Below are 16,362 nucleotides of genomic sequence, written 5' to 3' on the forward strand. Positions count from 1 at the left end.
AAAAAAAAAAAAAAAAAGAGAAGTCTGAAACTTATGGTATTCCTTCTTTTAGAAAATCAACCCCCCCCCAAACAAATTAATAAATAAATGTCTCTCTCACTGAAGGAAGTTGTTTTATACCAACTTGCACTACCTTAATGTTAATGCATGGCTTACATCTAACTGGTTTAATGTTCCGCATAAAAAACAAAGTGTTATAAGGATGCTTCAAAGAAGCCAAACAGTTTTTTTCTCTGCTTTGACAAAGTTTATTCACAAGTTTAAAATCAAAAATATGAACACGATTTGACTCCTCAGTGGTTTATATACATTGCTCTTCATAAACATAGTTGGAAAAAGTATTTACACATATACACATACAGCAGCATATATTAATATAGAGGGCAGATGTAATCTACTCTATTCTGCTGATTCAGTGCAGTTTGAAGGCCCCAAATGAAAACGGTTCCTTTTTCATAGCATCATTTGAGGTAAAATCAAGTCATCTGCATATTAGTTAATGAAAGCATCTGCTATAGGGCTGCTGTTTTTTTTTTTTTTTTTTTTATTGTATTCTTTAAATCAGTCACATTTCACCATGACTGCAACTTTTACTTTTCTAAGACAATAGGAAAAGACAAACAAAGCCAACATTTACATTTTTTTCCTTCCACAAGACTCAAATCATTCAGTCATTGGTAATAAGTTATTCTTAAACACATGCCTGCATAAGAAAATTATAGTCCCTTAGATAGTTTCCATAAATAGTTAAATAACACATTTTTGAATTTGGGATGTCACATGGTAAATAAAAAAGAACTCCCAGTACAGCTGACTTTGCTTTATAAGCACTTCAAAAAAGTCTATTAAACCCGACGGAGATTTGCATAAAAAATTAGTTTGAGTTCAGAAAATCAGAGATATCTGAAACCAGTTGTAAGACGTATTTGTAAGGCAATGATTCACATAACCTATATACAAGTACATCATGTTGTACTGCCGTTTCTCCTTTAGAAAATTCAAGTACACTTTTTGAAATGTGCTATATGAAAACAAACAAACAACAAAAAGGAGAGAGTGTAGCAAATCTCCATACGACTCCATTTACTGGAATAGTGCTGGCACACCCTTCATAATAAGGGCTGATACTGTACATTTCTTTCAGAGCACACTGAGTGGAAAACAGCCAAGACGCGTCATCGAAACATCAAAATGTAACAGTGTGTTCGAGTGATGGTCTCATAGTGTAAACCAGCACGTTAATACCTTGCAAACGGTACTGCAAAGCACACTTTCTCCCAAAGCTTTCATGATGTAGTGCAATCACACGGGAGGAGTGACAAAACAGAAGGCTATAAATAGGAACGTCTCAGTAAACAATAAAGTCAAACATCTTTGGAAACCAAGACTAGAGCTCCCAAGAGGCTTTGTCGTTCATTTATAAAAAGCTGCCAAATGCTAACCAAAATGTGTGTGAGCTTTGTTTTAACAAAGAAGTGGTTTGAATTTTTTTCAGCTATTGCTGTAGATTATAATAAAGAGATCTGTGTGGCATTTAAGCTAAATGATGAAAGAAAATCTCAACAAAACAAACAAAAAAATATATAAGTAACAGAATCTAACCTGGGAGGTCGGCATAACATAACAATCCTACACCGTGTAGATTTGGATCTTGTGTATTCTCTGGAGTTTTCATTAACCTGTTCACTGGGACACAGCTGGATGGAAAAATAAATACTCAGTGTGGACACTAGAGGGTGATGTAAACCTGTGCAATTCACTGCGGAGGAACCCGGACATGATGACGATCACTAGTCAGCAGTGGGTGGTTTGTGGTCCTTTCCCTATTAGTCCAGGCGGTCTCTTCACAGCCTGTGCAAACATGTAAAGCAGCAGAGGCGGCTGGCTTGGCCTCTAGACGCTGCTCCCACGATCTGAGGTTTCAGATTCAGAATCCGTTTCAGAATCGCTGTTTAAAAAGAAAAGGAGAACAACCAGAGTCACAAACACACAAGAGTGGGCTAAAACTGGTTAACAGTTCAAGTTTTCATACAATGCACAGATCCTGGTGGGACACAGAAGAAGGATCAATGGTAAATTGTGTGTGTGTTTTCACTCCTCACTTACAACATTGCCTGCAGTAGTTTTCGGTTGCCTTGCCTCCTTTCCTCATCGATGGGGTAGGTCTTCAGTATCAACAGTCCCACAGCAATAAGAACCACGGGCACGGGAGAGACCAGCACCTTCAGGGTTACACTGACCGCCTCGGGTTGTGAGCAGCCCCCGGTCACGTAGCCAGCAAATCTGTGAAAAAGTGTACACAGGGGGAGAAAAATTAAGCAATATGGTCAGCTGAAGAATTAAGTATTGTTGTCCCTAGGACTACTGGACTGATAAGCTCCTTAGTTTTAAGGATGAAAACATTAATATGATTGAATTACTGATTAAAAATCAGGTCAGTAAACTTACTTCAAAGTGAGGGTAGAGATACCCAGGGAGACTCCAGAGGCAAACTTGATAAAGAACACATAGAAGGAGTAGAAGAGGGCTTCATGACCGCGGATGTCTGGATTTTGAACTTTGAAGTCATCCACTACATCAGGAAGCATCGACCTGAAAGATCAAACATCCAGACAGAAGCTCAACAACACAAAAGGATCCAAGGACGACTTCTGTGGATAAACTTGTGCTTACCAGGGCAGGAGGAAGGCTGCTGCTACACTCACACCTGCTGCCACTGAGACCAGGTAAGAAACGATCAGGTTGCTTTTGACAGAGACGATCAGGATCATGAAGGGCACTGCCCACTGTAGCGAGAGGGAGAAAGACGTCAGAGGTCTCATAAATGAAACAAACAAAGTTTGCGATCAGGATTTATTGAAGACTTTTTTTTTTAATCTTGCAGACTGAATGAGTCAAAATAGAGCATAGAGTGAGCTATAGCTTCACTCATCTACACTCCATACCATCTGCTACTCACCGAGATGCCAAAATAAGCTGCTTTCTTCTTCCCGAACCGGGTTAGAAACCACTGCCACCAAGGGATGGTTAGAGCCCCAGAGAGCTGAAGAAATAATGATAAAGAATTTAGTTATACAAGCTCAGAAGAGAGCACGAAAAGAACATATACTCTGAGTTAAATGATGACTAAGCGATGACTATAGAATTTTTTTTTTTCATGTATTTCATATAGCTGAAGCATGCTTATCAACCAAGGGGCAATTAAAAAAAAAAAAAAAAAAATTTAACATATGGCCTTTTTTCCTGCTGTGCTTGCAAATATGTTTCATTCACTTTGTCCCCAAAAAAACAAAACACAGAACACAAAGTAGACTACACATAGCAGACTTGTAGCATCGGCATTGTTGGACAACATACTAAACTGTTAACCACATTGTTTCTTTTCAATCAGAATTTAATCTGCGCACACACAGACCTTGTTGCAAACAAATTGCCAAACCAACTGGACTTTTCCAGTGTGTGAGGAAACCTTGAGACATATTGTTGCGGAAATTATAGCTGGTTGGCGTCAGTCATATCTTCTTCTCTGCATTTTTTATACATGTGAATATTTTTTGCAACTTGCTACTATGTGAAATACGCAGGTCTGATGCAAATGGAGAAAAAAAACGTCTGCTTGGATAATCATCGGGGACACAGTGGGAATGTCTGGGAGTAAAAAAATGAAGCCAGAAATGAAATGCCAAAAACTGCAATTCCTTTAGTAGCCACATGAGGCTGATTCCAAAAGCCACTTAAAAGCCCAACTTTACAGCAGAAATAAACATGTTTACAGAATGGTACAAATTAAACACCTAGTTTCCTCCTTCATGGTGGGTGGACAGATTTTATTTTTTAATACATCAATGAGTAGTGGCAAAAGTGATACCCTTATATAAATCCGCACATAAGCATAGTTTTAAGAACTATAGGCCAGTGTCTCATTTGTCACAGTTTTCAAAAGTGCTTGAAAAACTTTTTGCGGAAAGACTTGATTTTTTTTCAATAAAACTATCAACTAATAAATGGAAATCAATTTGGATTTCGTAAAAAATAGATCAATGGCATTAGCATTGTTGACTTTCATTGATGATATTTCATCTGCAACCCATAATAATAAATACACAGTTGGGGTATTTGTTGATTTAAAAAAAAAGCTTTTGACACGTTACAACATCCTATTTTGATTTCTAAATTGTATAATTATGGTGTGAGAGGAGTAGCATTGAATTGGTTAACAAGTTATTTAGAAAATAGGTTGCAATATGTACATTATCTTGGCAATACCTCTGAACGATTGAAGATTGTATGTGGCGTTCCTCAAGGTTCTATTTTGGGACCTAAACTTTTTAATTTATATATTAATGATATCTATGACGTATCAAAAAGGTTAAATTTTATTTTATTTGCAGATGACACAAATTTTTATTGCTCTGGAGAGAATTTGAAAGATTTGGTTGAAATTATGATTTCTGAGATGTTAAGATTAAAAAAAATGGTTTGATGTAAATAAATTATCTTTGAATCTGACAAAAACGAAATTCATGATATTTGGCAGTCGTGTAAAGGAGGAAGAAGTCATTATGTCCATTAATGGAGAATTGATTGAGAGAGTTACTAAATTTTAATAGTAGATGAAAATTTGACGTGGAAATCTCATATTGAGTATATTAGAAAGAAGATGTTTAAAAACATTTATGTTTTGGGAAATGTAAGAGATTTATTAGACCACAAAACAATGCGCATTTTATATATTTCTCATTGTTTTTTTCCATACTTTAGTTACTGTGTCGATGTTTGGGGGAATACATATGAGAATACTATAAAATCTATAAACTTATTACAGAAGAAAGTGATACGGATGATTCATAACGTTAAATATAGAGAACATACAAATAAATTATTTATAAAATCAAAATTATTAAAATTAGGAGATTTAGTGAAACTACGGACACTATTAATTATGTTTAAGGCTAAAAGTAATATTTTGCCTTCTAAGTTACAAAGAGTATTTTTAACGTGTTCGGGGGAGAAGACAGCAGAAGGAAATTTTATTTTAAGCATCAGCTAGCTAGGACAACACAAAGATTAATGAGTCCAACGGTTAGGGGTACGACTGTGGAACTCTCTTCATTATAATTTAAAGAGTTGTATAAATTTACATTGTTTTAAAAAGTGTTACATGCTTAAAACGATAACTCAATATGAAGAATGTGAATGAAATTGGAGTTCATTGAATAAGGATCCATTATTTTTGTTTCATTTACTTTATTTACTTACTTTTCTCCTTGTTACTATGTTGAGTGGTATATTCTGATTGTAAATTGTTGTTTGGTTTGAGTTAGGACTGGAAATAAGTGTTAATGTTAGTTTGTTCCTTGACTTTTGGTGCCCACTTGCAATATAAGTTGGATTGTAGATAGGGGGCAGGGTTTAATAAGAATATATTCTTCTGCCTGCTCCTTTTCACATGTGGTTGCAGTGCTTTACTGACAGAAAGCGTAGTTGGTTTGTTTGTTTGAAAGAACTAACTGTGGAAACTGTTGACCAAGTGTGAAATAAATAAATAAATGAAATGAAATACGTATCTGTTAGATTCATAAATACAATCTATACAGTTTATGTAACTTGCTAGTCAAGCTTGTTAGTGTTAACTTCTAATCTCCCATATTTAGGCACCATCTAGTGCTCCAAGTTTTCCTACACTGTGTTTTATACATTAAAATGAGTGGAATCCAAACACTAGTTGGAAAGTTAGAGCTAGGAATTTAGAGAAATGCAGACTAACTCTGTATGATGGACTTTCTTGGATGATCAATTATATAATTTTAAATAAATCAAATGAAATTCATAAACAAAAAATTACAAAATATTTTCTACAGAAACTATTCAGACTACTAACTGGGCTTCACTGAGGACTGTGGGAAATGTGGAAAGTGGAAAAATTAAAATGACCACCGGAGGAGGTCAGGGGATAAGGTCACAATAAGCTTTCATTGGCTTTTAACCCAACCCTGCAGGGGCGCAGAAAACCTTTGACCTCTAGGCCAAAACTGGTCAACCAGTGTTAAATTACCAAACAAAAACAAGCAGTAGATGAAAGGCCAGAAGCCCACGAATTCTCAGACTTTGACACTCTGCTCTAAACTCTCCAAATGTGATACAGTGTCCAAGTATTTCCCACTCCTAATCATAGAAAAAGGCAGCAGAGCAGAAAGCAGTGAGAGGAGGGCATTAGCAATGGTGGCTGTTCCCATGGTGTCAGTGAAGGGTTGCCAGGGCAACAAAAGCTCCATTCTGTGCCCTTGATCTAGCATAACTCAGAGAGTGAGCGAGTGGGAGACAGATTCCCAACAGTACGACACCTCCTCTCATCCTGAAATCTGCCCTCTCAGGCCTTCGTAGCATGCTTCTACATCATGCGAGGAAGCGCCTAAGACTAGAAACTGAAATATCCCCTAAACAGTTTACAGCAAGCAGCAAGCTTTACGTCTGCAGACATGGTGTTGATGTACACTAAATCTACCCTGATGAGTGTTTTTACGAGAAGAGCACTCATAGTAAAAATACAAACACTCACCATGATGACAAGAAGGATATTCTGAAAGTCCTTCCTGTGGCCGAGAGCGTAGGTGATAAAAAGTGCAAAGTTTCCCTCCAGCAGCTGTAAAAGACAGAAGCAACTATAAACCAAATTACTGTAATAAAAAAAATAAATAAAAAAAAATCCTTTCAACGCGACCTCTGAAAATTCACGAAAAGAAAAAAAAAAAAAAAAAAATCATGCATAAATCAAATGTAGCGTTACCATGAAAGCAAGAGAGGTGAAGAGGAAGCCGATGACCAGTTTGACATACGGCCCGTGACACATGACCAACCGCAGGCCCTGAGCAAAGGTGAGCGGCTCCGACTTGTCCCGCCCGGTTTCTAGAGTCCAACATAAAGGAGAAGACAACAAATGAGACATCCTGAAAATCTGCATCTAAGAATACAACACACACAAGCTTTTGTGGTGAGACAATGTGGTATTTGTCTAGTGAGTATTTTGCAGCACTTGCTACAATCTGGCCACCACATCTTTATCTTTTTGAACACAGAGTGAGTAGGCCAAGAGGAACTAACCAGAGGCGCTAAGAAAAGTTTAACAGTTAAAGAATTATTCCTGTCACTGTTACTAATATACAGTTTTGCATGCGCATGATTAAACTGGACAAAAACTGAGTCAGAATTTTCTTTTCCTTTTTTTTTTTTTTTTTTTTTGTTACATCAATTCACGTGTCAAGTTGTCAGATTCATGATTCAAGTCTGTCTTGAAGCCAAATTGAGTCATTATCTTGCTTTAAATGTTGTTTGCATTTATCAGGGCTCGCAAAATCGCCCGATGTCCCCGGGCTAGTGATATTTACGGTCGGGCGACCAAAATCTATCCAAGCCCCGCCCGTCGGGCGATTTTGCGAGCCCTGATTGGATAAGAAAGGATTCATACCTTTTTGCTCCTTCACACCTAAAAACAAGATTGCAGCACACAGGACGTAGATGATGCATATGACCCCTGAAGCAACCAAGTAAGCTTGTTTCTGAGGACAAAAAAAAAAAAAAAAAATTACACGACCCTTAGCTTGGACCAACAATAATCATCTTTTATTTGACACAGTACAAAAAAACCCCTTTCAATAGACTCACCGTCTGATCCAGTGAGGCTATAGTGGTGTTGACACTGGATGAGTTTGTGCTGTAAGGCGCATCAGACTCAGTGGGACAATTGGAATTACCACCTACTATCTGCCCCTGGATTGCAGTGCCCAGCACTGTGCCCAGCACCTCCACCATCATCCCTGAGAGCAAACACAAGAACTGACGGTCAGCACACGAATAACAAAACACCAGTGAAATCAGTTTATTTGCACAGGGTGATGTCGTACTGTAGGCTGTAGCAGAGTCCCGCTCTTTCTGGTCCCTGCTGATGAACATGGTGAGGGCTGAATATGGCACATGGAAGCACTGCAAATGTACGAGACCACAACATTAGACAAGTTCACATCAGTGGACAAAAAGCAAATAAAAAAAATAAAATAAAAAACATGGGCTCAAAATGCGGTACTAACCGTCTGCATTGACTGGAAAAGGCAGTAAAAGACCAGATACCAAATGACCTTCCCCTCTTCAAATGGAGGCACGTACCAGATCAGGAGGTAAGTAAGCACTGCAAACGGGGTGGAAAAAATGATCCTGAGAAGAGATGAGTGGACACAGGTTGATAAAAGACTGAGCATTTCTTTCTTACCTTTGTTTTATTTTCTTTTGTATTTAAGGCAAACACATAGAACCCACTGTTTCCTTCCTTTAAGGGTGTGTCTAATGCATTTTCCCCACTGTTACTGTAGCTCAACCCCTCCTTTTTACATCCCTCCCTGGCAGTCAATTCTTTTCAACTCTTTCTTTTATGCTTTGTGAATAATCCTTCTAATCCTGCCTTGTTAGAGCTTGTGTGTGGAGAAAGGGCTCAGCCAGCGCTGCACAAGGAGGCGATAGCTGCTTGGACCCACATCATTCTCACCCCACTCGGCCTCAGCATCCTTCTCTTCAGCCGTGCCCTCTACCTGACCTCAGTCACAGAAACCGGCGATAAGGCAGACTGCAGTTAAAGCCTCAGTTTTTAAATAAGGAAATCAAACAGTTTTACTTGTTAAGAGAACCATTACAAGGCAGTTTTTGGGGGCCAAAATGAAACTACATTTTTCTCGCTGAAAGTAAACACATAATTTGAGGAAAACTGCAGTTTTTATTAGCATCATGTGAATAAAATGTGACCTTTTAGAGGCCAAACAGGGAGGTGAAGGCTTACAGGGTTGCACCTGACTGCATAATCATGAAACATTTTGTCAAATGGCAACATATATTTAAACAGCTATTTCTTCCTCAGGCTTGTTTCTGAGCCGTCGCACATGCGAGTTAAAACCTGACTCTCCCCAAGCTCCATAACACTAACGGGGAGAGGGTGAGCGTGACATTCACACATGGTCATATGAAATCCCCTTGTTCCCCTTTCACCCATGTGACTCATATGGAAAATAAGAAAACTCCAGATACCTTTTAACGTCCAAACGAATTTAGGTTAATGAGTACTAATAATTTCCATTTTTGCTCACTGAGCACAGGTTGCTGGTTCACTGGCACAGCAGTGAAAGTCACAGACACATGATCACACTCTTTTTTTTTTCCCCCTCTTTCTAAAAGAAACAAAATCTACTTCTAAAATAAAATAAAAAAAAACCTCATTGAGCTAAGATAATAAGTAAAATGAGAAATGTAGACTCCTGCCAGTCTGGCTGCCTGCCTGTCTTTATGTACATTTCCAGTACAGACAGAAAAAAGAAATAAGAACCTAACAAATCTCTGTATTTTTATCTGGAGGATGTCCCTTTTATGTACATTTTGCTATTTTTCTTTAAACTAGCCTCATTATTTTAACCCAGCATGCTTTTTGACCTGAAGTAACCTCTCTACACTTGTACACGCCTGGAAATCATACACACAAAGGAGAACACACCCATATTGGTTTGAAGCTGATGGTGTGTTGTGGGTTGGACCAATCACAGCTTAAGCCAGTAACTTCCCCCTCCCCCTCACTTCCTCCCAGCTACAACATTACAGCTCATGCACAGCTGGCTTTTTCAGTCACTCCACTCCAGATATGGCTGGGGTATCATGTGAGGGGGGGAAAAAAGCTTGTAAAAATATTTAGCTCTGCTCCTCTGCAGATTATATCATGGCCTTGAGAGATTTTTGTAACCAGATACGGTTCTGATATTGTCAAGAAAGCTGCACCATGTTTGACTGTGAGAAGAAAGTCAAGGTCGCCCTTCTTCAGGCAGGGATACCCATGACAAGCTGCCAGCTATGTCACAGTGAACCAAACACACAGCAGATTGCAAACACATATCTAGACTGCAACAACTAAAACATGGGAGACGATGCTGGTAACTAAACTGGTTTGTTAGGAATGCAAAAATGGTTTCAGGCATTTTCATCTATTTGAGTTTTGCAAATGTTTTACAGGGAAGGAAAAGTACAGCGTGTGTTCAGCTACAAGGACCTTTTGTACTTGGAAAGTTGCAAGAAGAGAAACTCTCCTAGCTGCTGCAACAAATTTCTTACCGAGCCAAGTGTCACTTTCCTACAGGCTCGTCAAACTTAGTTTAGTCTGGGGAGACATACGCTCAGACTTGATGTCAAGTAAGCTGGACTTTTTAAAACCCTGGTTAAAGTCTTTGTCAGCAAGAAGACTTACACTAATAATAATTCTCACAACCACTGTTATGACCTGATCCATCCCTGTGATTCACACAAGTCACTTAAGTATATTTTGCAGCTCATTTTAGTTTTTTTCCCTGTCTGACTCCCTCACTTTTAAAGCTCAGTTGATGTTAACCAGCTAGCCCAGGCCCATCTTGTATTTTCCCTATTGGCTGACTAGCTGTCCTGCTTGCTACTCTATCAGTCCTCAATATAATTCAACTGCTTCCCTGCTTCACACAAAAGAGGATTTCACACCACCTCCTCCGACCACAACTCTTCATATTCATGAAGCAGATGTGAGGAAGCAGTTTAGGAGTCTGAATGCTCGAAAAGCTCCCGGCCCAGACGGTGTGTCTCCTGCCACCCTCAGACACTGTGCAAACGAGCTGGCCCCAGTGTTTTCTGGCATTTTCAACTCCTCACTGCAGGCATGTCATGTGCCTGCCTGCTTCAAGTCCTCTACCATAATCCCTGTCCCCAAGAAACCTAGGATCACTGGACTAAATGACTACAGACCCGTGGCTCTGACATCTGTGGTCATGAAGTCATTTGAGCGCCTGGTTCTCTCCCATCTCAAGACCCTCACGGCCCCCCTCCTGGACCCCTGCAGTTTGCATATAGAGCCAACAGGTCTGTAGACGACGCCATCAACATGGCCCTACACTTCATCCTGCAGCATCTGGACTCCCCAGGAACCTACGCCAGGATCCTGTTTGTGGACTTCAGCTCTGCCTTCAACACCATCCTTCCAGACCATCTCCGAGGCAAGCTTTCCCAGATGAATGTGCCTGATCCCATCTGCCGGTGGATCACTGACTTCCTGACGGACAGGAAGCAGCACTGTGAGGCTGGGAAAGAATGTCTCGGACTCCCGGACCATCAGCACGGCTCCCCTCAGGGCTGTGTTCTTTCTCCTCTGCTCTTCTCCCTGTACACCAACTGCTGCACCTCCACCCACCAGTCTGTCAAGCTAATCAAGTTCGCAGATGACACCACCGTCATTGGGCTCATCTCGGACGGGGATGAGTCTGCCTACAGGAGGGAGGTTGAACGTCTGGTGTACCTGGTGCAGCCACAACAACCTGGTGCTGAATGCCCAGAAGACAGTGGAGATTATTGTGGACTTCAGGAAGCACACAGCCCCACTCCCCCCCATCATCTGCTGACCCAACTCGTGGACATCTTCGCTCCCCCGATCACCTCTGTGGACTCATTCCGCTTCCTGGGTACCACCATCACCCAGGACCTGAAGTGGGAGCCCACCATCACCTCCGTCATCAAGAAAGCCCAGCAGAGGATGTACTTCCTGAGGCAGCTGAAGAAATTCAACCTGCCAACACGGACGATGATGCAGTTCTACACTGCAATCATCGAGTCCATCCTCACCTCCTCCATCACCGTGTGGTACGCTGGAGCCACTATCAGGGACAAACAGAGACTGCAGCGTGTTGTGCGCTCTGCTGAGAAGGTGATTGGCTGCAACTCCCATCTCTGCAGGACCTGTACACCTCCAGGACACTGCGGCGTGCAGCCCGGATCTCAGCTGACCCTTCTCACCCTGGACACAGTCTGTTTGACCTGCTCCCCTCAGGCAGGAGGCTCCGGTCCATTCGCACCAGAACCTCTCGCCATAAGAACAGTTTCTTCCCCTCTGCTGTTGGACACATGAACAATAACCACATGACTGTCCCCGCCACTAACACATGACCCTACGCTGTGTCACTGCATCATTTCATGTTTGGCACTGATCACCACCTGCACTCATGTATATATCTTTCTACGTAGCACTCATAATTCTTATTCTCATGTATATATCTCATGTATATCTCATGCACATATCTTTCTTTCTACATAGCACTTTAATTCTTATTGTTTGCACTGAAGCACCACAGCAATTTCCTAATGTTGTAAACCTCAACATCTGGCAATAAACCCCATTCTGATTCTGATTCTGAAAAGGATTTCGTCTCAAGGCTCGATCCAAACTAGGACCGCAGCAGACGATGGTAGCCCTGCTCCTACTCTTCAGCTGGCTGGTTTCAGTGGGTGCTTCAGCCTGCATTTGGTAGGAATGTCTGATGCTGGCACTGTATATGATACATATTTAGACTGCATTATTGCACTCTTACCATTTATTCCTCCTTAGTTGCTACTTCAAACTTGTTGCCATGGCTACTGATCCTGAGCTGTTTTTTTTTTTTTCCTTGTTGTTGCCAGAGCATTTGCCTCATGTATCTCTGTCCTTACTCAAATCGCAGCATTATCTTATTATCATTCAACATACAGATACCTACCAGGGCATCATGCGGCCAAAGCGGGTGCATCTACTCCGGCTCACCAGGAAACCCACTGTGGGGTCGGTGATAGCATCCCAGGCCCTTCCCACAAACAGGATGATAGAGGCATAGAAGGGGTCCAGCTAGAAGGGAAGGGTGGAAAAAAGTGTGTTAGCTTTGAGACCAAAACAGTGAGGATGCCAAGGACTACCTCATATGGAGAGTGGCTCAAAAGAGCTGTGACAGCAGACTCAGTACAGCTGAGAGCACAACAAAATTAAAATACACAACACTGTCACTTCTTTTATAACAAAGCAGCATTCAAAGCCCCTCTAATGATCTCATCCTCTGAGCTGAATGGCCTTTTTCAGTTCCTACTGTGTACAGCAGGAAAAAGTCTAATTTGCTAACAAAGCAAACAGGGGGAGTCTGGGTTAACACGCTTGACCGGAGACAGTTTAGCTGATATGAGGCTGAGAAGAACACACACACACACACACACACACACACACACACCTTGACCCCTGCTTTTGTAACCTGTGTGTGTTCTGCAAACAATTGAATTTTATCGATGTCATTTAGCTGCTGTGTGGCATTGATTTTTAATATTAAAAACCGTTGTGATGAAGAGCTTTTTTTTTTTTAAATAATGAAGATCACTTAGTTTTCCTCACACAAATGTTAATTTTTTTTTTATTTTAAATACTGGCATCAGCCCAGAATCTTCACAGTTGGTGCAGCTTTATAAAGGAGGCAGAAGTGTGTGATTTTAACCTTTTGGGTTTTTTTGCCCAGCGCTTGGCAATTACCTGTGCCACATCGAGCAAGTAGATTTGGAGGAAGAAGCCAAGAACAGTGCCTGTGATCTGGTAGGGAGCCCCGCCAAAGGCATAGCACACTTTACTGAACACAGACAGACGATTTCTCTGGGTCTTCAGCTGGAAGAGAAGAAGAGGCGAGAACAGAGGGGAAATGCAGTGATGTTAGTGCATTTAGACATTAAATATGGGTAAACTCGAATTCCACTGGGAAGCTATAAATTAAGGTGTAATTATGTAGACAGTGGGTTAACACATTATCATTGGCTCCATTTCTGCCTTCAGTCTTTAATTCATCCCTCTGATTCAAATCCCTACACCCATCCCTCTGTCAAACTTTGCGTTGCAACGCGGAACTATGAGGTTACTGTAGTTCATGCTGAGTGAAACCACATCACTACATCACCTCAGCACAGCCATTGGCTCCAGCAATGGTATGTTAGAGGTAGTGTGACATTTTATGCTGAATAGCCAACAGCCTCCAGACAGACTAGAGCCTATCAGCGGTAGCCAATACCCTTTCTCAAGCGTGATGTCAGCAAAGGGGGGATTACACACCCTGATTTACAACCATCACGGACACAGAAGCAGAATCACCTCTTGAAGGACGCAAATTGCAACCGTATCAACAGGCACACACAATATTCTCTCTGTGGTCATGTTCCACAGAGTGCATGTCTGGAATTACAGTGATCCAAGACTAAAAATAATACTGATGCTAAATAAAGAACAGCAGCCTGCATAACCTTTAATGTGCTTTAAAGAAAGATCTCCACAGTCTTTCCCAGAGTACAAGAGGACTGCACTGAAAAGTGCCTTTGGATTCAAAGAAAACCACCAGTATAATTTACAGTTTGAACCATGGTGCCATATACATCGCTACTTTTTCATCCAGCAGTCTAAAAACCCAAAGACAATGAATTTAAATGCACATCAAGGTTACTAAAGATTAGCAGCTTTGGGGCTAATGTTTCACAGGAGTTTTGATACACTTTAAGTCTACATCACATTAATGTAAATGATCACAGAGAAGACACTGATGTTTGAAATGCAACCTGCCGTGTATTTTCTCGTGCAAAGATACCGCCACTGTTGAACGATATGGAAGCTATTAAACCATTTTGGGGGGAAATTTAAGGCGTTAATCGTTAAATATAGGGACTTAATTTCAGCCACTTAAACCAAATATGGCTCACAAGTCGTGGCTCTAAAAAGAGGATCACGCCACGTTTCTCCACATCTGCCAGCAGCTATATTTGAATGTGACAGAGAGAAAACGCCGGCTTTCGTTAAGGTGTTTGGTCCCTTTAAAACCGGTATGCCAGCATCACGAGAGCTGGAGGACAGATAAACGTGGACCGGGCGAAATTCAAACCTCGAGGGCAGGAAAGGGCACAGAACAAGGCAGGGTGTGAGGTTTTTGGTAAGAAAGGAAGTAACGACCGCATTTTATCAAACGTTACTTTGAATTTAGGCGCCCTTTAACGCACCTGATTATTATTATTTTTTTAAGTGGGCGCGGCGGGCACATAAATCCTGTTCATTTTAACACCCCTCTTAAAAATCAAACGTGCCGGTTAAACGTCGCTCTTACCTTCACCGTCTTGATCTCTGCATTGAGCGGTTTGACTGACAATAAAGTCGCCGCGTACTGCTCGGCGCCCTCTCCTCGTGCCATTATCTTGTTCTAGTTGATGTTATTTTCCGATATTGTAAAATGTAAATATATTCCTTAGTGTCAGAAGAATGAACCGAGTTCACAGCATCGCCATGTTAGCCAGAGCTCTGGGAACTTCTGAGTCAGAGCGCTCGTGCTGCTTTCGTCCACCTCATTCATTCTACTATGTGGGCTACGTCAGGTTACACGTCACAATCGGATGTTCCACCATTTTTTCCTTTTTTTTTTTTTCCTGTTCGTGACCTTCAGTAACTACTAAAAGTTTAGTACGCTGGGTCTTTTAAGAAGTTTTCTTTGTGTTAGAAAATCAGTAAAAATTCCAGCTTCAGTGGAGATTGAAGAACCCTTACTCTACCTAATAACGAAGCAGCTAACAGGAAGGTATCAGCAATATCACCAACTTTTTAACCTTTTCTTTGCGCTAATTAATTTAATTTAATTTCATAAAATAATAACTATACACTCACTGGACATTTTATTAGGCATATCTTAGTAAAGGTGTGGATCCATGTTTGCCTTCAGAGCAGCTAAGACGCAGGAAACTTTCACATAGTTGGTGCAGATTTGTTTGGTGCACATTCATGATCTGAATCCCATTTCATCAAATCCCCAAGGCGCTCTATTGGACTGAGATCTGGTGGCACCCACTATGTAATACAATTCCGTTGAAAAATGAATGTAATAATATGAACTTAGCTTTGTGTAAGAGACAAAAAGCACACTAGAAATAGGATAGCCTACACTACACTACACTAAGTGTTCATGGCATGGAATCAACAAGGTGTTGAAAACGTTGCTGTGAGATTCTGGTCCATATTGACATGACAGTGTCACAGAGTTGCTGCATGTTTGTCAGCTGCACCTCCATGGCATAAATCTCCTGTTCCACTACATGCCAAATGTGCTCTATTGGGTTGAGATCTGGTGACAATGGGAGTCATTTGAGTACAGTGAACTCATTGTAATGATCAAGAAACCAGTTTGACATGATTTGGACTTTGTGACATGGGGCGTTATCCTCTGGGAAGCAACCATCAGAAGATGGGTACACTGTGGTCATAAAGCGATGTACATGGTCAAGAATATGTTTGTTACTCTGTTTAAAAAAATTCAAATTCAAATTTTATTTGTCACGTACACAGTCATACACAGTACGATATGCAGTGAAATGCTTAGACAACTGCTCGTGACCTAAAGAAAAAAAGAAAAGAAAAGGCTATGAATAAGATAGGAAATAAATATGAAAAATTAAAAAGGGTAAATTTAACTAGGAAGGAATAAAATATAAATTAAGGTTAAAAATGAAATAACT

At 40.7% G+C, this 16,362-nt stretch overlaps 1 protein-coding gene across 1 annotated transcript; it reads right to left on the reverse strand.

The window, feature by feature from the left end:
* Positions 1 to 232: 232 nt before the first annotated feature.
* LOC102308026 (sodium-dependent lysophosphatidylcholine symporter 1-B) lies at positions 233 to 15,235 on the reverse strand. Its single transcript, XM_005916980.3, has 14 exons — positions 14,967 to 15,235; positions 13,364 to 13,492; positions 12,573 to 12,697; positions 8,085 to 8,208; positions 7,902 to 7,980; positions 7,663 to 7,814; positions 7,466 to 7,556; positions 6,788 to 6,906; positions 6,560 to 6,643; positions 2,960 to 3,043; positions 2,674 to 2,786; positions 2,449 to 2,592; positions 2,107 to 2,283; positions 233 to 1,948 (listed from the first exon to the last, which is right to left on the reverse strand). Exons 1-14 carry the CDS (start codon positions 15,048 to 15,050, stop codon positions 1,894 to 1,896), a joined length of 1,560 nt encoding a protein of 519 aa, XP_005917042.1. The 5' UTR covers positions 15,051 to 15,235; the 3' UTR covers positions 233 to 1,893.
* Between the last annotated feature and the right edge of the window lie 1,127 nt (positions 15,236 to 16,362).

Source organism: Haplochromis burtoni, unplaced genomic scaffold, assembly GCF_018398535.1.
Source record: "Haplochromis burtoni strain Fernald_Lab_line unplaced genomic scaffold, NCSU_Asbu1 Contig_16, whole genome shotgun sequence".
Taxonomy (NCBI): domain Eukaryota; kingdom Metazoa; phylum Chordata; class Actinopteri; order Cichliformes; family Cichlidae; genus Haplochromis; species Haplochromis burtoni.

What these genes read in the sequence shown, in the direction of transcription:
- LOC102308026 (XM_005916980.3), bottom strand. Translation starts at nt 15,050, where the DNA reads ATGGCACGAGGAGAGGGCGCCGAGCAGTACGCGGCGACTTTATTGTCA. An exon ending in AGGTGTGAAGGAGCAAAAAG is followed by an intron (nt 6,907 to 7,465) that starts GTATGAATCCTT and finishes GTTGGACTCTAG; the next exon opens with AAACCGGGCGGGACAAGTCG. An exon ending in ATCTCTACCCTCACTTTGAA is followed by an intron (nt 2,284 to 2,448) that starts GTAAGTTTACTG and finishes ACTTTTTCACAG; the next exon opens with ATTTGCTGGCTACGTGACCG.